The sequence below is a fragment of the Sitophilus oryzae genome, unplaced genomic scaffold, assembly GCF_002938485.1.
Source record: "Sitophilus oryzae breed Bouriz unplaced genomic scaffold, Soryzae_2.0 scaffold_1802_pilon_pilon, whole genome shotgun sequence".
Classification (NCBI taxonomy): domain Eukaryota; kingdom Metazoa; phylum Arthropoda; class Insecta; order Coleoptera; family Curculionidae; genus Sitophilus; species Sitophilus oryzae.
In genome coordinates, this window is record NW_022146505.1 from 988439 (window position 1) to 1009204 (window position 20766).

The 20766-nt window shown below is 30.7% G+C and overlaps 1 protein-coding gene and 3 non-coding genes across 5 annotated transcripts in view; all 4 read right to left on the reverse strand.

The window, feature by feature from the left end:
* LOC115883055 (chromosome transmission fidelity protein 18 homolog) overlaps positions 1–20766 on the reverse strand; it is a 102188-nt gene that overhangs the window by 53746 nt on the left and 27676 nt on the right. For both annotated transcript variants that reach the window (XM_030901330.1, XM_030901331.1), the window contains exons 5-6: positions 5348–5624; positions 5010–5287 (exon numbers count right to left, since the gene is read on the reverse strand). In XM_030901330.1, coding sequence (XP_030757190.1) covers positions 5010–5287; positions 5348–5624 — 555 coding nt within the window. The remainder of the gene's footprint in view (positions 1–5009; positions 5288–5347; positions 5625–20766) is intronic.
* Positions 15756–15873, reverse strand: LOC115883066. The gene has a single exon (XR_004050320.1). It is a non-coding gene; the product is annotated as a 5S ribosomal RNA (ribosomal RNA).
* On the reverse strand, positions 16099–16216 carry LOC115883067. The gene has a single exon (XR_004050321.1). It is a non-coding gene; the product is annotated as a 5S ribosomal RNA (ribosomal RNA).
* Positions 16444–16561, reverse strand: LOC115883068. The gene has a single exon (XR_004050322.1). It is a non-coding gene; the product is annotated as a 5S ribosomal RNA (ribosomal RNA).

Sequence of the window (20766 nt, forward strand, 5' to 3'; positions counted from 1 at the left end):
GTTCAAAATAGTAGGTTTTTCTAATGGACCTTTGACCATTACCTTTATATCCACGTAATTTAATAAGGCGTAGAAAAAAAACCATAACAATGAAGCAATAAAGACTTTAAAATTTATAATCCATAATAATACAGCAGATAAAAAAACATTTCCTCTGTTATTATTCTCTAACGGCTTTGTTAGTCCCAGAAAAAAGGTCTTCAAATACGAAGTTTCGGTAAAAACTTAAATTTTTAATACAAATTACTTTGAAAGATCTAAAAAAATTGTAAAATATTTTATTTTTACGCGTTTTATTTTTTTTAAGAAGTTGTAGTTATTTCCGGTGAAACAGGAAGTAACCGAAAACAATTATTGAATACGTCAATCAATCTTAATTTATATCTGAAAAAATAGAAAAGTTATAGGGCTATTGGCTATTATAGGGTTATAGCTCTTGGCTATTTTTTTGTAGGGTTAAGTTATTTTCAACTTTTCATCGATTTAAAATTTTCTATTCCTACTAAGAACTGGATAGATGTTACTGTTATTTCTTACCTAATCTTTAATAATGGCAACTTTACTATGTTACTAAAATACAGATGAATCAAAAGAAATAATTAATTATATTAATTAATTTAAGTTAATTATATTCCACGTTTACAACTGAATGAAAAATAACATTGCTCTGTGTCAAAATGGTATATGAAAATATTACATTTCCTACTATGTTACTAAAATATAGAAGAATCAAAAGAAATCATTAATTATCTTAATTAATTTCAGTTAATTATATTCTACATTTACAACTGAATGACAAATAACATTGCTCTTTGTCGAAATGGTTAATGAAAATATTACATTTCCTACTATGTTACTAAAATACAGAAGAATCAAAAGAAATAATTAATTATCTTAATTAATTTAACTTAATTATATTCCACATTTACAATTGAATGAAAAATAGCATTGCTCTTTGTCGAAATGGCTTATGAATATATTAAGTTTCCTACTACGTTACTAAAATACAGAAGAATCAAAAGAAATCATTAATTATCTTATTTAATTTAAGTTATTATATTCCACATTTACAACTGAATAAAAAATAAAATTGCTCTTTGTCGAAATGGTTTATGAAAATATTACATTTCCTGCTATATTACTAAAATACTGAAGAATCAAAAGAAATAATTATATTAATTAATTTAAGTTAATTATATTCCACATTTACAACTGAATGAAAAATAACATTGATCTTTGTCGAAATGGTTTATGAAAATATTACATTTCCTACTATGTTACTAAAATATAGAAGAATCAAAAGAAATCATTAATTATCTTAATTAATTTCAGTTAATTATATTCCACATTTACAACTGAATGAAAAATAAAATTTCTCTTTGTCGAAATGGTTTACGAAAATATTACATTTCCTACTATGTTACTAAAATACAGAAGAATCAAAATAAATAATTAATTATCTTAATTAATTTAAGTTAATTATATTCCACATTTACAACTGAATGAAAAATAGCATTGCTCTTTGTCGAAATGGCTTATGAATATATTAAGTTTCCTACTATGTTACTAAAATACAGAAGAATCAAAAGAAATTATTAATAATTATCTTAATTAATTTCAGTTAATTATATTCCACATTTGCAACTGAATGACAAATAATATTGCTCTTTGTCGAAATGGTTTATGAAAATATTACATTTCCTACTATGTTACTAAAATATAGAAGAATCAAAAGAAATCATTAATTATCTTAATTAATTTCAGTTAATTATATTCCACATTTACCACTGAATGAGAAATAACATTGCTCTTTGTCGAAATGGTTTATAAAAATATTATATTTCCTACTATGTTACTAAAATTTAGAAGAATCAAAAGAAATAATTAGTTATCTTAATTAATTTCAGTTAATTATATTCCACATTTACAACCGAATGAAAAACAGCATTGCTCTTTGTCGAAATGGTTTATGAAAATATTATATTTCCTACTATGTTACTAAAATACAGAAGAATCAAAATAAATAATTAATTATCTTAATTAATTTAAGTTAATTATATTCCACATTTACAACTGAATGAAAAATAGCATTGCTCTTTGTCGAAATGGCTTATGAATATATTAAGTTTCCTACTATGTTACTAAAATACAGAAGAATCAAAAGAAATTATTAATAATTATCTTAATTAATTTCAGTTAATTATATTCCACATTTACAACTGAATGACAAATAATATTGCTCTTTGTCGAAATGGTTTATAAAAACATTACATTTTCCGCTGTAATAAACGCCAGTCGAGTAGATTTCAGATATGCCGGCCATATCCGAATAAGCGAGATATAAAAGAGAAATGTAGCTCATAAATGCGCATAATAAGGAAGAGCCGAACGTTTTACCGGGTCATTTGGCCCTTTAAGAACGCGTAACTTCCGAATTTTGAAACAAAATATCAAAAGCGACATAATAAAGGCGCTCTGGCGGAGATATCGAATAACGTTTCCTCGGTTTAACGGCTTTTTCTCACTCTGCGGGACGTCGAGGAGTCCCAGTTTTCCTCTGTAATGTCCTTTGAATAAGAAGACTAAGGAAGGAGCATATCAAAAATCTTAGGTCCACCGCGATAGGACGCAAATATGGCCGACTTAAATTCCGGTTTATCAATGCCGTTCTAATTTAATTTAAAAAATCTAAAACTATTTAGATTTCAACTCTTGCAAAGACCCGCCGATAGAACTTGCCTTTTATTTTACGTTGTGAATAAACGTTGGTAGTTATTACAATTGTTATAAAAACATATTATTATAATAAAAATAGATAATTTTTAATAATTATTTATTAACACAAACATCCGATACGCTACTGAAGCAGGTAAGTGAAATTGACGTATCTAAATTCTTTGACAAAGAATATACCTAGCTAGAAAAAGAATGGACTCTGCCATACTGAAAAATGGTCCTACAGAAGTGTCGCCATCTATTGAGTAGGGCTTGTTTTAAATGGATCGAAGCGCGGACTTTTTAAATGAAAGGATTTATTGACTTTTACTCTAAAATAATTAAATTTGATTGTTAAATCTTATTTTTGACACAAATTCAACAATACTAATAACAAGTATCGTTGTGATGTGTAAAAAATAAGATTTAACAGTATAATTTATACAATTATATATTTATTATTTAAAGTTTTTATTTTATAAGTCAAATATTTAAACATCGTTTATTATAATAAAACAAGACCAACGTAATACGCCCAAAGTTTTGTAAATGGAGTAAATATAAATAGGTACTTAAATGATGGCAAAAATAAAAGACTTACATTATATTTTTAGAGCCACAAACAAAAGGAATTGTCTATTAAAAACACATATAACAAATTATAGTTTGAAAAACTTTTTGATAATCATTTTTGATAATATTATGATTGGTGCTATGACAACGACAATATTTTTTGAGAATTTGACAATAGTATGACAACGGCAGTTGGAATCTATGGAAACTACAAAAAAAAATCTGATTGAGCGCCATCTGGCAATAACTAATAGCAACTTCTTAACCTAAAAATTAAATTGCACTACCACCTAGCGCCCCAGGCTGGAACTATTTTATTTGAAATTTCCGTGGAAACGGTGGAACCGCTTTTGCTATTTCACTTTCCGGCCCCTGTTCTTTGACATCTAATCTTTGACAAGTAGTAAATAAAAGCAAAAATGCAAGAATAAATATATAATTAGTTAATTTAAGTGAATATCATAAAAGATCGGTTTACTACACGTATGTATATTATATAGTCACTTACTTTTGAAAAGTTGTTCCATTATTTCACTCGATTTTTGCCGAGATCTACCGCACGCTACACAACCAACTATTTTAGAGTCTTTTTCGATAAATCCCGATGTCACTGTTAATTTAAGTTCTGCCACAATTTCCATCTAGATTTACTACCTTTATACAACTATCAGTAGTAGAATAAATAATAAATAACACAAAATAAGCTCCGTAAAGACTGACAAATCCACAAAATTTCAAATCTAATTCAAATGTGTCAAATGAATCGTCAAAGAGAACTGTCAAGGATCCCCACCCTAGAGTCCTTTTTCCACCCACCATGCATGAATACATGGATAGCATTATGCTCCTTCCTTAGTCTTCTTATTCAAAGGTAATGTCAAGTTTGGGTTTGCCAGAGTAACAGGGGGAACGGGGGTGGAAAAGTACGATTGGTGCCAACTGTGATCACCGTCCACTTCTTTTGTTTTACTTTCTTTAGATTATTCTCTAATTACACAAGGAATATTTTCACACAGCTATCGCACTCTAGATTGAATTAAGCGAAAATGTCAAAAGCTGACATATGATATGTCAATCTATTCAGAGTGTCTGTGTTTCTATCGAATAAAATTAAAAAAAATAGTACCGAGGATGTCATTTAAAAAGCAAAAGTTGTAGTCATTTCCGGTGAAACAGGAAATGGTCGCAAATAATTGAATACGTCTATCAATCCTAATTTATGTCATACACTAACATACCAAATCTCGTCTTTTATCTGAAAAAATAAAAAAGTTATAAGGTGACCACTTGGTCACGGACCGTGACCACTAAGTAGTGATTTCATTCTAATTCTTTAATTAGTCTCTAAAGTCGCTTTAGTCTAAAGGTGGCTTTAAAATGCCAGTTTTATTAATTTTCTTCTTAATATTAAGTCCAAAAACGCACTGAGCGACTAATAAGCCTGGCATAATTTATCTGTAATATTTTGCCAGCCATTATCTGGGGTATTAACACAAGAAAATAGCCAACATCGCGTTATTTCTGTCGCTCACATGGGATTCTCGTAAGATTTCTCTTTGTGCCTATTTCGAAACGACACAAAATACATCGCATACATTTGAACTTATAATTATGAATTGCATTTTCAGTTCAATCTAATTTAATTGAAGTGTTACTTTTCTTTTACTTGAATTTAATCGTTCCAATTTTCTAAAAATGTAGCCTAGTTTTAAAGAACTTACCTTTCCAACACTTTTTTGACTGATAGTCTTTGACTTCAGTCTCTGAAGATGATTGGGCAGTTCCGGCTTCTTAGAAGCATCCACTGCTTGCCTACTATCTTCACTCTTCTTATTAACTACTTTCGAAGTTTCTACCGAATTCTTTCCACTCTGTGCTTCAAATCTTCTCATCTTTTCCGCCTCTATTTCCCTAGCTATAAGCTGCCTATTAGAATAAGACGGCAATTTTCTTCTGTTATTCGATATATCAAAAACAACCAAATCTTCGATATTTGGCTCTAAAATTTAAAAATAGATTTAAAAGAGTTCTTTTTCTTGAAAAATATAATACCATTTACCCAAGTTATACTCGTAAGCTCCGTCAGGTTTTCGTTGTTGAATATAATTTAAATTGTAGTCAGCCATAATACTAGCCACCCGTAGTAGACTATTCTTTTCCTCTTCGCTGTACAAATGAAGGCTCACTGGACGCAAAGGTGGTGATATAACTCGAATGATCTGTGGTAAGCTGTCCAATAGCAAGGGAATTGCAGAGTTGTAGGAACGGACTAATGGAGACATGCCACGGAGGACTTCGGCTACGATGGCTTTTTGACGAAGTGCCTTTGCCTTAGCCTGAAAAAAAATACGCCAGTATAAAAATAAGACTATTCATAAATTGATATACTAGAAGTCAACAATTAAGAATATACAGGGTGGTGGCAATTTCGATGCTCAACATTGCCATCTCAGAAACTACGAGAGATACGAATTCAGTTAAATGGGACAAACGTTGCATAATTAGATGTTTGACAAACACCTATGAAGAAAACCGCGGTATCTTGATTAGTTTCGGATTTATACCAAAAAATGAAAATAGTACATTTATTTTAAATGACAATATCTTCAGAGCTATTGTATCTATTGCAACGTAAGTTGGTAGTTTTATATTTTTGACCTCGGCCAATTAAATGCCGTTTTCAGAAAATTTCTAAGCCTTCTAGATTTCGCACAACAGTCAAGTTTTTGTATTCTTATGGCCGTCATTTTGAATTTTTATAGTATTAGCACAGATTAGGTATCCTATAAGTATACAGATAAAAATCTTGTTCCTAATTGGTGGTACGGAAATTGTTTTTTATGCCGATGTGCAAACGAGTAAAATTTCCTGTGCGCAAAAATAAACTCGCGAAAATAACAATAAACAGCGTAATAGAGAGATATCGCTAAACCGAATAGCGTGTATGGACGTTAATAAGGCCAGGTGTTATTTCCTTTACGTGAGGTGGTATTAACTCTCTTCATTTATAGTTATTTAAACTTAACCTGACTTTGAATTTAAAACTTTGAAATTGTTTTGTTTACTAGGTATTTTAAAACTAAAGGGCTAAAATGCTTATTTCCAGTGCTTTATTGTTCAACGTCTACCAGTGGGTTTAGGGCAACAAGCAACAAATTCTCTTAGAAGGGCTAAAGCTTGATTTTCATGCACCCGTTGTCCGACGATACGATGATACGATAATAATTTTATTGGTTGAATTTAAAGGCTTCGGTTGGTTAACCGTTTCTAACTAATCGAAGTCTTTAAATTCAACCAATAAAGTTAATATCGTATCATCGTATCGTCGGATAACGGATACATGAAAATCAAGCTTAAGTCGTCATCTGCTATAAACCTAAGCCTCTTTATAGGTTCTTTAATATTGGAAGAGGTGGAATCCATATTTTGGGCCATATTTATTTAATTAAAACTAATCCCAGCTACTTAAATATCAAATTACCTAATAAAACTAAAGTAATAATTCAAAACAATTCAAACATAACCTAAAATAAAAGATTTCGCCGGCCGGCCCCTGTTGTCAATACCCGCACATGCCCATTTAAGCAATTTTTAAACGTTATTTAGAAATAGCGCTTGGTGTATTTGATCCGCAAATTACGTCAGGCGGTAACGTTATTAGCGGGTGTTGCGTTAAAAACTGACTCGCGCATATCGTAACCATGATAAGGTACGCGTAAATACTGCATGACGCTATTCGGTTTTCCGATATCTCTCTAATAACTGTGCCGGTCAGGCGCTGTGCACAATTTTACAGGCCATAAGTTGGCGTGTTATGTGCGCAAACTAGTAACCTAACTATTTTTAGTGCCCGATTCCGAAAGTTGGAACTACGAAAAACAATAAAGAAAAAACAAAGTTTATAATCTGTATAATCTGTGGTATTAGATAGAGCGAAAAAAAATCTATACGGTGGTATCTAATTTTTATCCATTATTGTGTAAATTCGCTAAAACGGATTTTTTAAAAATTCGCCTAAGATCAATACTGCCTTGGAAATCCATTTCACACTTTTATATGTCAGCAAGTTATTTTTTGTTTATTCTATTAAGTGTCAAATCTGGACGCACAAAAATTGTATATAGTCTGTCCAACGAGAAGATCCTTGACAGTGATAGATGTGTCTGTCATTTTAATTTCAAAGTAGTTTATTTTATTTTACAAAGAAATTTGTACAACAACAAGAAGTTTGTACAACTGGAACGCATAGCAGGAAATTAATATATATGTATTTAAAATTTGACTGACAAGTAACTTCAAAATATTGTGAAAAAAACTGTATAAAACTGAAAAAATGTAATCGAGTTATTTTATTTAATAAAAAACGGTATGTGTTAATACAAAACAAACAAAAACAAGACACCACATACCAAAAAATATAAAAAAGAACTATTTCTTACTTTCAAGCTTTATGAAACTTCCCGCATTTATGATTATATTATCAATATAACTTATGCACAAATACAAATTTGTAATATTCCGCAGGAATAAATAAAACAACATAAATAACACAAACTATTTTATTAATAATAACACCAAATTTTATACCTCACAGGTTGATTAATTAACTTTAATCTTAATTTTTTAAACCAGTACCTTTTGACATTATTTTTCTGCAGTACTAAAATCCATTATTTACCTATCGTGTGATGTCGATATTTTACAGCTACTCCAGTTTTTAGTATGTGTTTAGTATGGTCCTTCTACCATATTCGAGATGCACTTATCTACGACGAGATGGTATACGAACTTTATTGATAGTAACTTTATTGGTGTATCTGTATAAGACTTTCTGCCTGGGCAGCGAGTATTAACCATAAACTGTGCTCTGGGTTCTACAGTTAATTTTCACTCGATTTTTCCTCCACTTGACTTCAAAAGACACAAAACACACGTAATAACACGAATCAAAATGCATCATCTTCCAAAACGCAGGGTATTTGACAAAAGTTGTCACAAAATTATAACCTATAATTTGGCAAGACTTTGACAAACGTCAAAAATCTAAAGGCGAGTTCATACGCATCGGCGTCCGTTTGTCGTTCATCGTTCCGTCAAACCAATAAAATTCAAATACGATCTGTCATTTTTGAAATAAACCAATAAGACTGGTTAAAAACAACAAGTGACGATGCATGACGAATTTATATTTAAACCCATCCATAGTTAACTTAAAAATTATTAGAAACTTTTTTTAGTAAAATAAATAGATTGGTATAGGACGTCATCTGCTTTTCTTCTGTCATCGTCTGTCGAAATCTTACCTGAGAAAAAAAACAGAGTATAGTAGAGTTCAATACAGAACCTAAAATTTTATTCAAGAGCCAAGAATGCCACTCCAGACGTTCAAAGAATATCTTATTTGTGGTTTGGTTTCTCTAATTAAATGAGGATTTTCTTTTGCATAATAATGTGATTTTTTTCTGTTAAATGTGCCAGAATTTATAAATAAAGCTTCATCCGTCCATAATATTTTTCTTGAAAAAAGGGAGTTCTCTTGAATACTTTCCCGAAAATTTGCAAAATTGTAAACTCTCGTGATTACCAGCATGTAAAAAAATATATATCAATTTGGTACACATTTAAATTTAAAGTTGTGATATTTATGTTTTTTGATAATTTTCCATACATAAGAATCACTTATACAATACTCGCGACTTATTTTACAGCTAGAAATTTTCGGATTTATTTCAATCTGAGCTGGCACATTAATATAATTAAGCCTTTTAAAATATTGCCCTCGTGTTTTTTAAAACTACCAGCAACTGCTAAATTTCTTGAAATCCTTGAGAAAATAGTACGATGAGGCTGTGTCCTTTCGTAGGATACAATGTTCTATAAATTGCGGATGCTATATCGGAATTTCTATTAATTTCAAGTCAACATCATACATATCTCGTGCTTCCTCACTTGTGAACATTGTTGACTATTAATACCCTTTACATTATCTACTATAAATTTTTGTGTCCAAATTTGACACTTAATAGAGTCAACAAAAGTTAACTTGCTGTCATATAGAGATAAGTGTCAATTAGATTTCCAAAGCAGACTTGATCTTTTGTGCAAATTATTAAAAAATCTATTTTTTAGTGAATTTACATAATAATGAATAAAAATTAGATACCACCGTATAGAATATTTTTTGCTCTATCAAATAGCATAAAAATTCAAAAGGGCGGCCCTAAGAAAACAAAAACTTAACTATTGTTGTACGAAATCTAGAAAACTTAGAAATTTTCTGAAAACAACATTTAATTGGCCGAGGTCAAAAATATAAAACTACCAACTTACGTTGCAATAGATACAATAGTTGTAATACAATAAACGTAATTTCATTTTGTTGACATAAATCCGAAACAAATCAGATACCGGGGTTTCCTTCAAAGGTGTTTGTCAAACTTCTAATTACGTAATTTTTGTCCCATTTAACCGAATTCGTATCTGTCGTAGTTTCTGAGATGCCAACGTTAAGCATTGAAATTGTCACCACCCTATATATCTAAAAAAACACAATAAATCTGAAAAGAATGCAGTGAATCAGACCGATAACCACCTCAAGATTCTAATATAACATGAATGTTTTTGGCTTGTTTTGTATGCTTAACGTCTACCCGGCACAATAAATAATATTTTTTTGTATGTTCTAGTTTCATACTTTTTTCTGGTGTAGAAACTCTCCACAACTTAAAAGACGAATTCTGCTCTTTGTGCCGTTTTTAGAACAGACGATCAGTGCCGAATTTCCACGGTGCAACTAGCGTTAATGAAGTTGTGAATTATGCAGGCGCCGCGCCGGCCGAAAGCGGTCTTTCTCTCTTTCTCGTTTTCCAGGACATTAAAAAAGATTTCATCCAATAGCGAGGCAGTAATTAGTAGAGCTACTTAAGCAGTTGGCCGCGCGTATATCTGAGAAAATGGGGCCGTCACAACCTCCGTAGCAAAGCTATTCATTTTGCGAATGGGGTGTTTGCCTTATTAAAGCCCGACAATGGCGCGAGGACTGTTTGGAGAAGGCCGTATGGAAAAAGTAATTATTATTTAGTGTTTGGCGGTGCAAAGGGAGTAAAGAGGAGGTTTTGATGGAGAGATGGAGTGTCTGGAAGTCTTAAATTGCATGTGGTAGTATTAAAACCTGCTCTAATTCATATTCATAAATCCTTGTTGTTAGTGTTCTTCTTCTTCTTCTTTTACTTATTTGAGATCTGTCGATCTGTCAGGTTTCCTCTGTAGGAGTTTTTCGGAGATGGACTGCCAACTGTATTTCCATCTTTTTGGAGGTCTTCTCGGCTGTCTCTTACCCATAGGTTTCCCTTCAAGAGCTATGTGTGGTAGCCTGTTTTTTCTTCAGTGCGTTTTACGTATGCGAACCATTGTCTTTTTTTGCCTACCCCATCTCACTACGTCCTGTATTCCACATTGTTATCTGATATTTGTGTTTCTAATTCTGTTTCTTCTAGTCTTCCCCATTATGGTTTTTAGGTTCTTCATTTCAGCGACTCTTAACATGCTCTTGGTCTTGTTTGTTTCCTCTCCGATTTTTATGCTATATGTCATTACTGGTCTGATTAAGGTCTTATAAATTTTAAGAGGTGGAAGCTATAGGACTTAAAGGAGGAAACTTAAAGAAGAACTTAAGAACCTAGAAGAATCCATCCGTAACCTGGAATGGAAATCCTCCAACGGTATGAGACGCTCTTTCAGTCGCTTTGCAAAATGCCTAATGAAAACTGGTCAGATTACACAAAACATTTTACGCGGGATTGGTAAAACTAACCTAAATTTATCAAATGACATTTCTTGAGCTTCCCTTTCAAAATAAGGAAATAATGACACAAAAAGTGATAATTCTGTTAAATAGAGTATGGTTAAGGACGATTATTAAACAGATATAAATTTATTTTATTCTAAAAGAATAAAAGTTCCAAAAAAAGAAAGCAAAATTCCAATAGGTTTCAAGTTGTTTTCGTCTAAACAAAATAAAATTTTGACATAAATTATTGTTTTTGTATAGAAAAAGATGGGGTATTTTTATTTTTTATTAAAGCGTAAATTATATAATATGCTTATGCTCAATGCTCATAGCTGACTAAACTTTGATCATTTTTTAATCTGCCTAGCCACGATTTGGCATTCTGTAAAGCGACTGAAAATAGGCACTCTTTTTGCAGATGTGTACAGAAAATATCGTCATTGTTTAATATGCCTAATTCTGATTGGGCTTTTTGCAAAGTGACTGAAAATAGATAGGCTTTTTGTAAAAATTCCTTCTTTTGTTTAAAAAGCCGGTGTTTTATAATATGCCTAGTCTTTTTGCAAAAAGCCGAATCATTCTATACGTCTGCGATAGATATACAGGGTGTCCCAGGCTGAGCGTGCATTAGAAGTTTCTAGAGAACTACAATATCTATATCGGAGATTTTTTGCGCATCATAGTTTCACAACGAGATCTACAGATTAAAAATATTTTCAATATGGCGGCACTTCGGAAAGTACCGGAAGTTGACAGCAACTTTCTTATTTTAAATGGGAGCCCCCATTTTTTATTACATACTTAAATTCTCTGTAAAATTTTATGAATTTTGATATTAAACACTCTATACCTAACATTAACATTAACCGTTTTTGAGAAAAAAAATGTTTAAAATTCTTTGACGAAAAAAACTGCCTGTCAAAAATATGTTTATAGCCAAACGTCAAATTTAGTGATTACCACAGCCACTGTGACATAAAGAGAAGACATGTGGCTATCTATTTCAAAAATTAAATTGTTCGAATGTCTATTAATAATGGCCGCAGCTGTTGTGGAACTGAGCAATTTAAAAATTATCTTAAATAATTTTTTTCAAATAGAAACCTACTTTTTTATTCCAGCTTTTCAATTTATTGCTTTTTGTCTATACATGTTCCTATACCTAAAATAAATCGTTTGTACAGTACGTCTGTCCGTTCTGTAGCTACGAGGTATCCGTGAGAGAGGAAACGATATTCTCTCCATGTTTTTCGTAAAAAATTAGACGACAAGTCCATAAAATAAAACCATCAATAAAAATTCGACAAATTTGCAAGTAGCCAATAAAATGAGTGGGCGGAGCGATTTGCGGTGACGTACTCGTCAAGTCGACGTATAAATTATATTGCTGTTTATTTAAATGTTTTTTGTCCGCATTCCTTTCATATACTGTACATCTGCTGGATCTGTGTCTATGAAAGGAATGCGGACAAAAAACAATTAAATAAACAGCAATATATTTTATACGTCGATTTGACGAGTGCGTCACCGCAAATCGCTCCGCCCACTCATTTTATTGGCTACTTGCAAATTTGTTGAATTTTTATTGATGGGACGCGTCGTATATTTTTTTACGAAAAACATCGAGAGAAAATCGTTTCCCCTCTCACGGATACCCCGTAGCTACAGAACGGACAGACGTACTGTACACAGATCCAGCAGACGTACTGTAAGTTATTTAAGATTTATTTTAAAGCGTATATTTTTCTTGATTTTAACCAGTAGCCTATGACTTTAAACATCAAATGATGTAAAACAATAGATCTGGCCATGTCATATTGTGACACTTTATTCAAAAAGCAGTATGTTATCGATCATTTCCAAGCTAACTTTGCGCTGCTTTTTTTTTGATCATACATTATATTATTCGATCATACGTGATGATGGTAATAATATCAACTATTAGATATCACTAAAGAGCGAAAATAACGAGATACGTTTTTATAAATACGCTTTTTAAACTCTTAAGGCCGGCAGTATTTATAATATCGTTTTCTGACAGATGGAAATAAATTGTCTGCCTTTTTAATGTCAAAGAAAGATAGATAAAATCAAGAAAAATATTTTCAAACTAAATCTTAAATAACTTAAAAACGATTTATTTTAGGTATAGGAACATAATGTATAGACAAAAAGCAATGAATTGAAAAGCCTTTTCACTAGTGAAATAAAGAAAGTTTTTATTTGAAAAAAAATGATTTACCTATGACAATTTTTTAATCGTTCAATTCCATGACAGCTACCGCCATTAATATGTGACATTTGAACAATTTAATTTTTGAAATAGATAGCCACATGTCTTCTCTTTATATCACAGTGGCTGTGGTAATCACTAAATTTGACTTTTAGGCTATACAATTTTTTTTGACAGAATCTCCGATCTGGATATTGTGGTTCTCTAGAAACTTCTAATGCACGCTCAGCCTGGGACACCCTGTATAAGGTTGGGGTGATTATTTTCGCAGAAGTTGTGGTTAGAAGTGTCACTTTTTTCAGTGTAAGATCTAAATACATCATTAAAATAATTGCTGTTTAATTCACACCGAAGTTAAATCCTTTTTTCCTTATCCTCGTTATTATTTTTGTCGTTGCTCCGTGGTTAATTCAAAAGCGGCGGGCATCGCGGGTAACCGACATTCGCATTATTAATGAGATATTATTCTGGCGGATAATTGCGGTATGCGCTCGACGGGAAAACCTTTTAAGAAATGAAAACGCGTTAAAAAAGCGCTCGCGAGGCCCCAGATTTGCCGTTAATTTTGCATGACGCCGTTAAGGCGCGCTGTTCTCTGGACAGAGCCTACTCGGAGCGGAGGAAGAGATTTGGGTGAGGTGAGGGGAGGAGATTAGTAATCGCATTTGAAAAATTACAGGATCCTTTTCTTCAAATTGCAATTTAATTATTTAGGCAGTCCGAATTATTAGTAAATAATAAAGGGTTTGTTGCAATGGAGGAATAAGCCTGGTAAAAATAATTAGGGTTAAATGAAAAGGAATTGTGATATAATATAACAAAGACTAAATTGCATATATCATTGTATACAACATTATACACGGTTACAATACAATTTGATTAACAATTAAATTTTGCACCTGATTCACCTAAAATATACAGGGCGTTTGGTTAAATTAATTAAAACCATTTAAATTAAACAAGTTATTGCCGTTTAAAGCTAATAATTATTCAATATAAATTTTTGGACACTCTGCATAAGGTAGTATAATTTTTATTATTGCAATACAAAACCTGATCAATAAATAATCTTCAGTAAATATTTAGTATTAAAAACTTTGATACCCTTGGAGAAATGAAGCCTTAATATTTTTACTGCTATTTCATAAAATTGAAAATATTTCAAAAACGGTAAGGTTTAAGTGTGATAAACTTTAATCAAACTTACCTTTATTTCAATCGTAGAATCTAAAAATAGAATAATATACAGGGTGTTCTATTTAAAAAAATACAACTATAACATTTTTTACTTATTTAGGACACTCTGTATCTTGTAAAAAATATTTATAAATTGTAGCTCTAATAGTCGTTCAACGAACTTAAACCCTGCGTATAAAATTACAAAAAAAGACATAATAGTAACATTATATAAAATGACAAAAAAAATTATTACGGTTAATAAACAAAATTGTTCTAAATTTTTGTTCGCTGTGTTTAACTAATTTTTAATATAGAAATTATTTCACAAAATATATTTTGCAACGTACCGGTAAATAATGTTTAATAAACCGGGTATCTTTCAAAAATGGCTCACCTCTATAACTTTTTTTTTCAGATAAAAAACCATATTTGGTATGTTACTATATGACATAAATTAGAAATTAGGATTGATTGACGTATTCAATTCTTTTCCGCCACTTCCTGTTTCACCCGAAATGACTACAATTTTTTATTTTTAAATGGCACCCTCGGTATTTTTTTACTTTATTCGATAGAAAATGACACTCTGAATAGAATGACATATCATGTGTCAATTTTTGACATTTTCGCTTGAGAAAAAATTGTATTTTAAATTTCAATCTAGAGTGCCATGTGTTAAAAACATTAATTTTTAATCAAGGAGCCTTGGAAAAATATATATGATCGTCTAATGTTTTAGTGTCTTGTCCTGCCCGGTGTTTTTAATAATATCTCAATTTTTTCAAATAGAACGAAGGCGGCTCATTAGCATAATTGGATGAAGCATTTTTTAAATGTACTAATTTGGTACCACACGCATGTATTTAGAGTCAAATTGTCGTTATGAATCGCATATTTTAATTTCAAATAAACCAAATTCGAATATGTAAAAAGTTGACATAATATGATATGTCATTTTATTCAGAGTGTCTTTCTCTATCGAATAAAGTAACAAAACACCCAAGATGCCATTTTAAAATCAAAAGTTGTAGTTATTTCCGGTGAAACAGGAAGTGACCGAATACAATTATTGAATACGTCAATCAATAATAATTTATGTCTATACTAACATACCAAATATCGATGTTTTATCTAAAAAAATAAAAAAGTTAGAGGTGCCACTTTTGAGACGCACCCGGTATAAATTATTTCACAAAATATATCTTACAACTTACCAGTATATTAGAAATAAAAAACTTTATCAACTGTTATTAAATAAAAAATAAAAAGTAACGGCACGCGGGGTTCCCAAGCGGTCACCCATCCAAGTACTAACCGCGCCCGACGTTGCTTAACTTCAGTGATCGAACGGGAACTGGTGCGCCAACGTGGTATGGCCGTTACATGAAAGAATTTCTAGCGATCCACCATATCATAAAGAACAATACCAGATTTATATAAAATGACAAATAAATAATAATTATGGTAAATAAAAGAATTGTTCTAAATCTTTGTTCGCTGTGTTTAAATAATTTTTAATATAAAAATTATTTCACAAAATATATTTTGCAATTTACCAGTATATTAGAAATAAAATTTTCTATAAACTGTTTTTAATTAAAAAATAAAAAAGTAACGGCACGCGGGGTTCCCAAGCGGTCACCCATCCAAGTACTAACCGCGCCCGACGTTGCTTAACTTCAGTGATCGAACGGGAACTGGTGCGCCAACGTGGTATGGCCGTTACATGAAAAAATTTCTAGCTATCCACCAATACATGAAGAACAATACCAGATTTATATAAAATGACAAATAAATAATAATTATGGTAAATAAATAGAATTGTTCTAAATCTTTGTTCGCTGTGTTTAAATAATTTTTAATATAAAAATTATTTCACAAAATATATTTTGCAATTTACAAGTATACTGGAAATAAAATTTTCTATAAACTGTTTTTAATTAAAAAAATAAAAAAGTAACGGCACGCGGGGTTCCCAAGCGGTCACCCATCCAAGTACTAACCGCGCCCGACGTTGCTTAACTTCAGTGATCGAACGGGAACTGGTGCGCCAACGTGGTATGGCCGTTACATACACTATAACGTACTCTCCGGCTTTATTACCAGTTAAAAATAAATTTGTTTTTCATTAAAACACATTAAATAATTGATAACTTTAGTATACATTGTTATAATAGATAATATAAAACATGAAATTTATTTTTAAGGCATCAAAAATATCAGAACCAGTGATAGATGTCTAGTAAAATTAGTAAAATTGTCAAAATAGAAAATTTTAAAATTTTTTTATTATATTTTAAATATACCTTTATTATAAAATTATATTTTATCATTATTAGAAATAAATATTTTCCCAAAAAAAATATAAAAAGGAATATTTTTATGGCCAATAGGGAGATCAATAATTCAAAAAAAAAATATTTTTTTAAATAAAAAAAAATTAAAATAGACCCTGTTTACGAGCTCCAAAATAAATTTCTATTAAGTAACTATTCTCAAATTCTGGCGCATTCGCCAATAATGTAAAAAATTCACCTCGTATCCAGATTTGGATAGTTATTTCTTCTGAACCCATAAACGCAAATGCCAAACGACAAAGGCGTAGTTCAAATATCCCATCAAAGTGTAGTTCTGAGTAGTGTAAATCTGCTTGTTAAATATCAGTAAAACCAATCCAGGGCATGAGCTGTATCCTCCAAATTAATGTTAGTGTTCAAATTGGGGTAGTTTTCAAATACACCTTGAGCAACTCTTTCATGGTCACCAAAAGAACCAATCAAACTGAGTATATTCTGCATTCTCTCTTTCATTGCTGGTGCACTACTTCCTCCTGTTAATTTCCTCATTCTCTTTATCTCAAACATTTCCTTCCATATAGTGAACAATCCTTTCTGCTAGTGCCGTCATGGCACCCATATCTGTTTTAATCTGCTGTCTCCTACAAATTTCAACCAATCTTTCCGCCAAACGCACACCAGATGCTGGTGGAAAGTTTATAAAGATATTTGTCTTAAAGGTCTTAAAGCAGGCACATACACATCGTTACAAATACATATTATCGGTCTTTTTAGTATAGAAGGAGCATTCTCCTTGTTTTTGGACTTTTTGCCTTTCGGTTTTACATCGCCCTGTATGAATTTCACTAAATAGTCAATTGAAGGTGGTGGTGCTCCATCAATTTCATCAAACACTATACAGTTTGGTCTTTTTTCCCTATCAATTACTGAGTGCATTTGAGTGGCGTTCTCCAATGCTGTTCTAAATGAATCAATGCTACGATCATCCGAGGCATTAATTTCTATAACGTTATAGCCTGCATGCCTTGCTACCATGTGTGCTAACGTAGTTTTTCCTAAAATAATACAAAAAACTATTTAGCAAGAAATTTTAAATTTCTATACAATGTTTACCTAAACCAGGTGGGCCACACAACAACACAACTTTGTGCTCAGGTCTTCCGTGCTCATCCAGTTTAGTGTCTAATTCTCATTAAATTTAAAAACTTTTATTGTTCGATGGTAGAGGCTGGGTAACTTTAATTTTAGGATTCCTATGAAACACTACTTTATCCCATAATTTTATCCATCTCAATATGGTTCTGTTGGTACTTTCATCGCTTAGCAATTCTAAATATCGCTTTGGTTTATATAATTCAACCCAGAGTTGGTTATCTTTATTAGACTCTTCTACCATCTCAATATCTCGATTTTCTGTTAGTTGCTCTGTAGTTTCTTTATATATCTAAATAAATTATTAATTATTAATTAAATAAAAGTATTAATAAAAAGGAATTACCATTTCTTGAGCCTCATTTAGAACCTTTTGAAAATTATCACCTAATGCACCTACAGAATTACTTTCTTTCACAATTCTCTTCGATTCATCTTCCTCATATTTTTCCGAATGATACCGAATATAAATATTCTCTTTGGCAAAGTTTTTTATTCGAATAAAAAGGATACTTCGGCATCAGAGATATTTCTTTTATTCCGCTCTAAATCCCTGCTTACAGGATTTGTATTTATACCAATTGAATTTAAATTATGTGTTTGCTTATAGTCATTTCTTTTGTACAATCAATCATTAAATTCATATCTTTTCTTGTATTTCTCATCTTCACACAATTTTTTCGGTGCAGAATATATCTCATCAAGTTCGGTTTCGAAAAGGTCATCTACATCACCAAACAACTCATTTACAGTTCGTTTCCTATGATTAACATCATTCAAGTCTGTATGTAATGTTGTTTCAATACGTTCAGTTTCTTTTTCTGTTGTTACACCAACTGTTTCGTTATCAATTTCAAGACAGCCAGACACAAAAGATGCGTTATGATCTATATTTTCATCACTTTGAGAATTAGTTTTTGTTGGTGTATTAAAATCTAAACTTTTCCTAGCATTTGGTGCGGGTAAAACTGCTATATCCTCATCTAAAATCGAAGAAAAACAAGAATATTTATTATAACCTTTTAGATGAAATTTTTATATTTTACCTTCCAAATTTTGTTCATCCATTAATTCAAGCTCATCTCCATACATAAGCTCAAATTCTTCTTCGGGATCCGGGAAATCTGACATTTTATATATTTATAAATAAATTACTCCCGAATAATTTCCAATAAAATTTATAGAAATAGGTTAAAAAACAAAAAAAAATTGTTTCCCGCCAAAGAAAATTAAAATAAAACAATACACTGTCATGAAAATGTCAATTTATGTGTTTTTAGGGTTGTCTAATCCAGAAGCTGTTTGTTAGTCCTGCCATCTGCACTCAACGGTTAAAACCTTCATGATACATTGATATCAATGGCTAGGATAGATGTCGCAGTATGTCATTAAAGTTATTTTTATTGCATTTTTTTAAATTTTCAACTAAAATAAAAGGCATTACTGTTATTTAATAATTATAATTAATTTTATGAACACAGGCATTAAAAAATATTATGATGACACTCTTTTAGTTTAAAATTAAATTTTGTTGCACGTGAAAAAACTACAGAATCCACATTGAATGAAATGTAAATTCAAAATAATAATAATTTTTATTGGCTTAGTTTATATTTAAACTTAATTATGTTTGCGATGCGTTTTTAGAAATAATTTTACTATATTATAAATCATAAACTAGTACTAAAAGTCAGTATTATTATGAGAGTAGTACAGAATAATCTTTTTACTCCGGTATTTTTCCTAGCACAACACAATACTGCTGAACAATTATTAGTAATTTAATAATAAACGTCTGGTATATCCTGCAAAGGCCGGCCTGACCAAAATCATCTTCGAAATGAAACACTAACTGTATATTAACGGTACTACATGTGGCTCGATAGCATTCGCTGGTACGTTCGTCTTCTGTTCCGTTAATTCCTGATATTTTGTGTTTTCTATACCATTGAGTATAGGTAAATTTTATCTATAAAACACATTGAAATCAAAACTATATCTTCTTTTTATGCTTACTACACAACATTTAATATAGATAATAAAGTATCCAAGCAGTCTTTGATAATTAACAAATATAAAAAGAAAACAAGTCTTTATGAATGTCTGGGTAAAATTTCATTTAAATTTACTTTTATCGACAAATCAACAATGATAAAACTGGTTTTCTAATAAATATGTGTTAAATTAGCAACCAGACATTCAACAATTCTTTATTCTGTTTATTATAGGAATATCATGTCACGATAGGAAATGGTATCTTTCGCAAATCGTTATTTCTTATCTCTTATCTTTCTATTTCTTTTTCAAGATAAGTTATAAAAATATTATGCATGAATTAATTATATACAGAAATTGAAGTTTTTATTTTTTATTGCCAATATAAAGGTAAAAATAATTTATAAATCATCTTGGTTAAATGTACAGTATCTTTAAAAATATATAACTAATTTTAATTTAAATTTGATAGATTTTAGATTTTATAAATTTTCTTTTCATTTGTTTTATTTAAAACTTAAAACTGAACATATTTTTATTTATTTATTATTTTCCTTATTGGTGTCCTTTATTTTCTATTTGATAAATCATTGGATATATATTTCCCACTTCCACATATAATATACATATATAATTTCAGAAAAAAAAATCATTTATATAATATTTCTATGTTTCTCTTATTCAAAATTGAGAATTTACAATATTCTGAAATTTCAAAAGTTTTTCATTTATTGAAAATTTTATAAAGTTAAATAAATGGTTTCACCTCGAACGTGTACTTTTATGTCAATTCTTTGCATTTAGTAAAAAAATGTAGAAATAATTTTGCAATT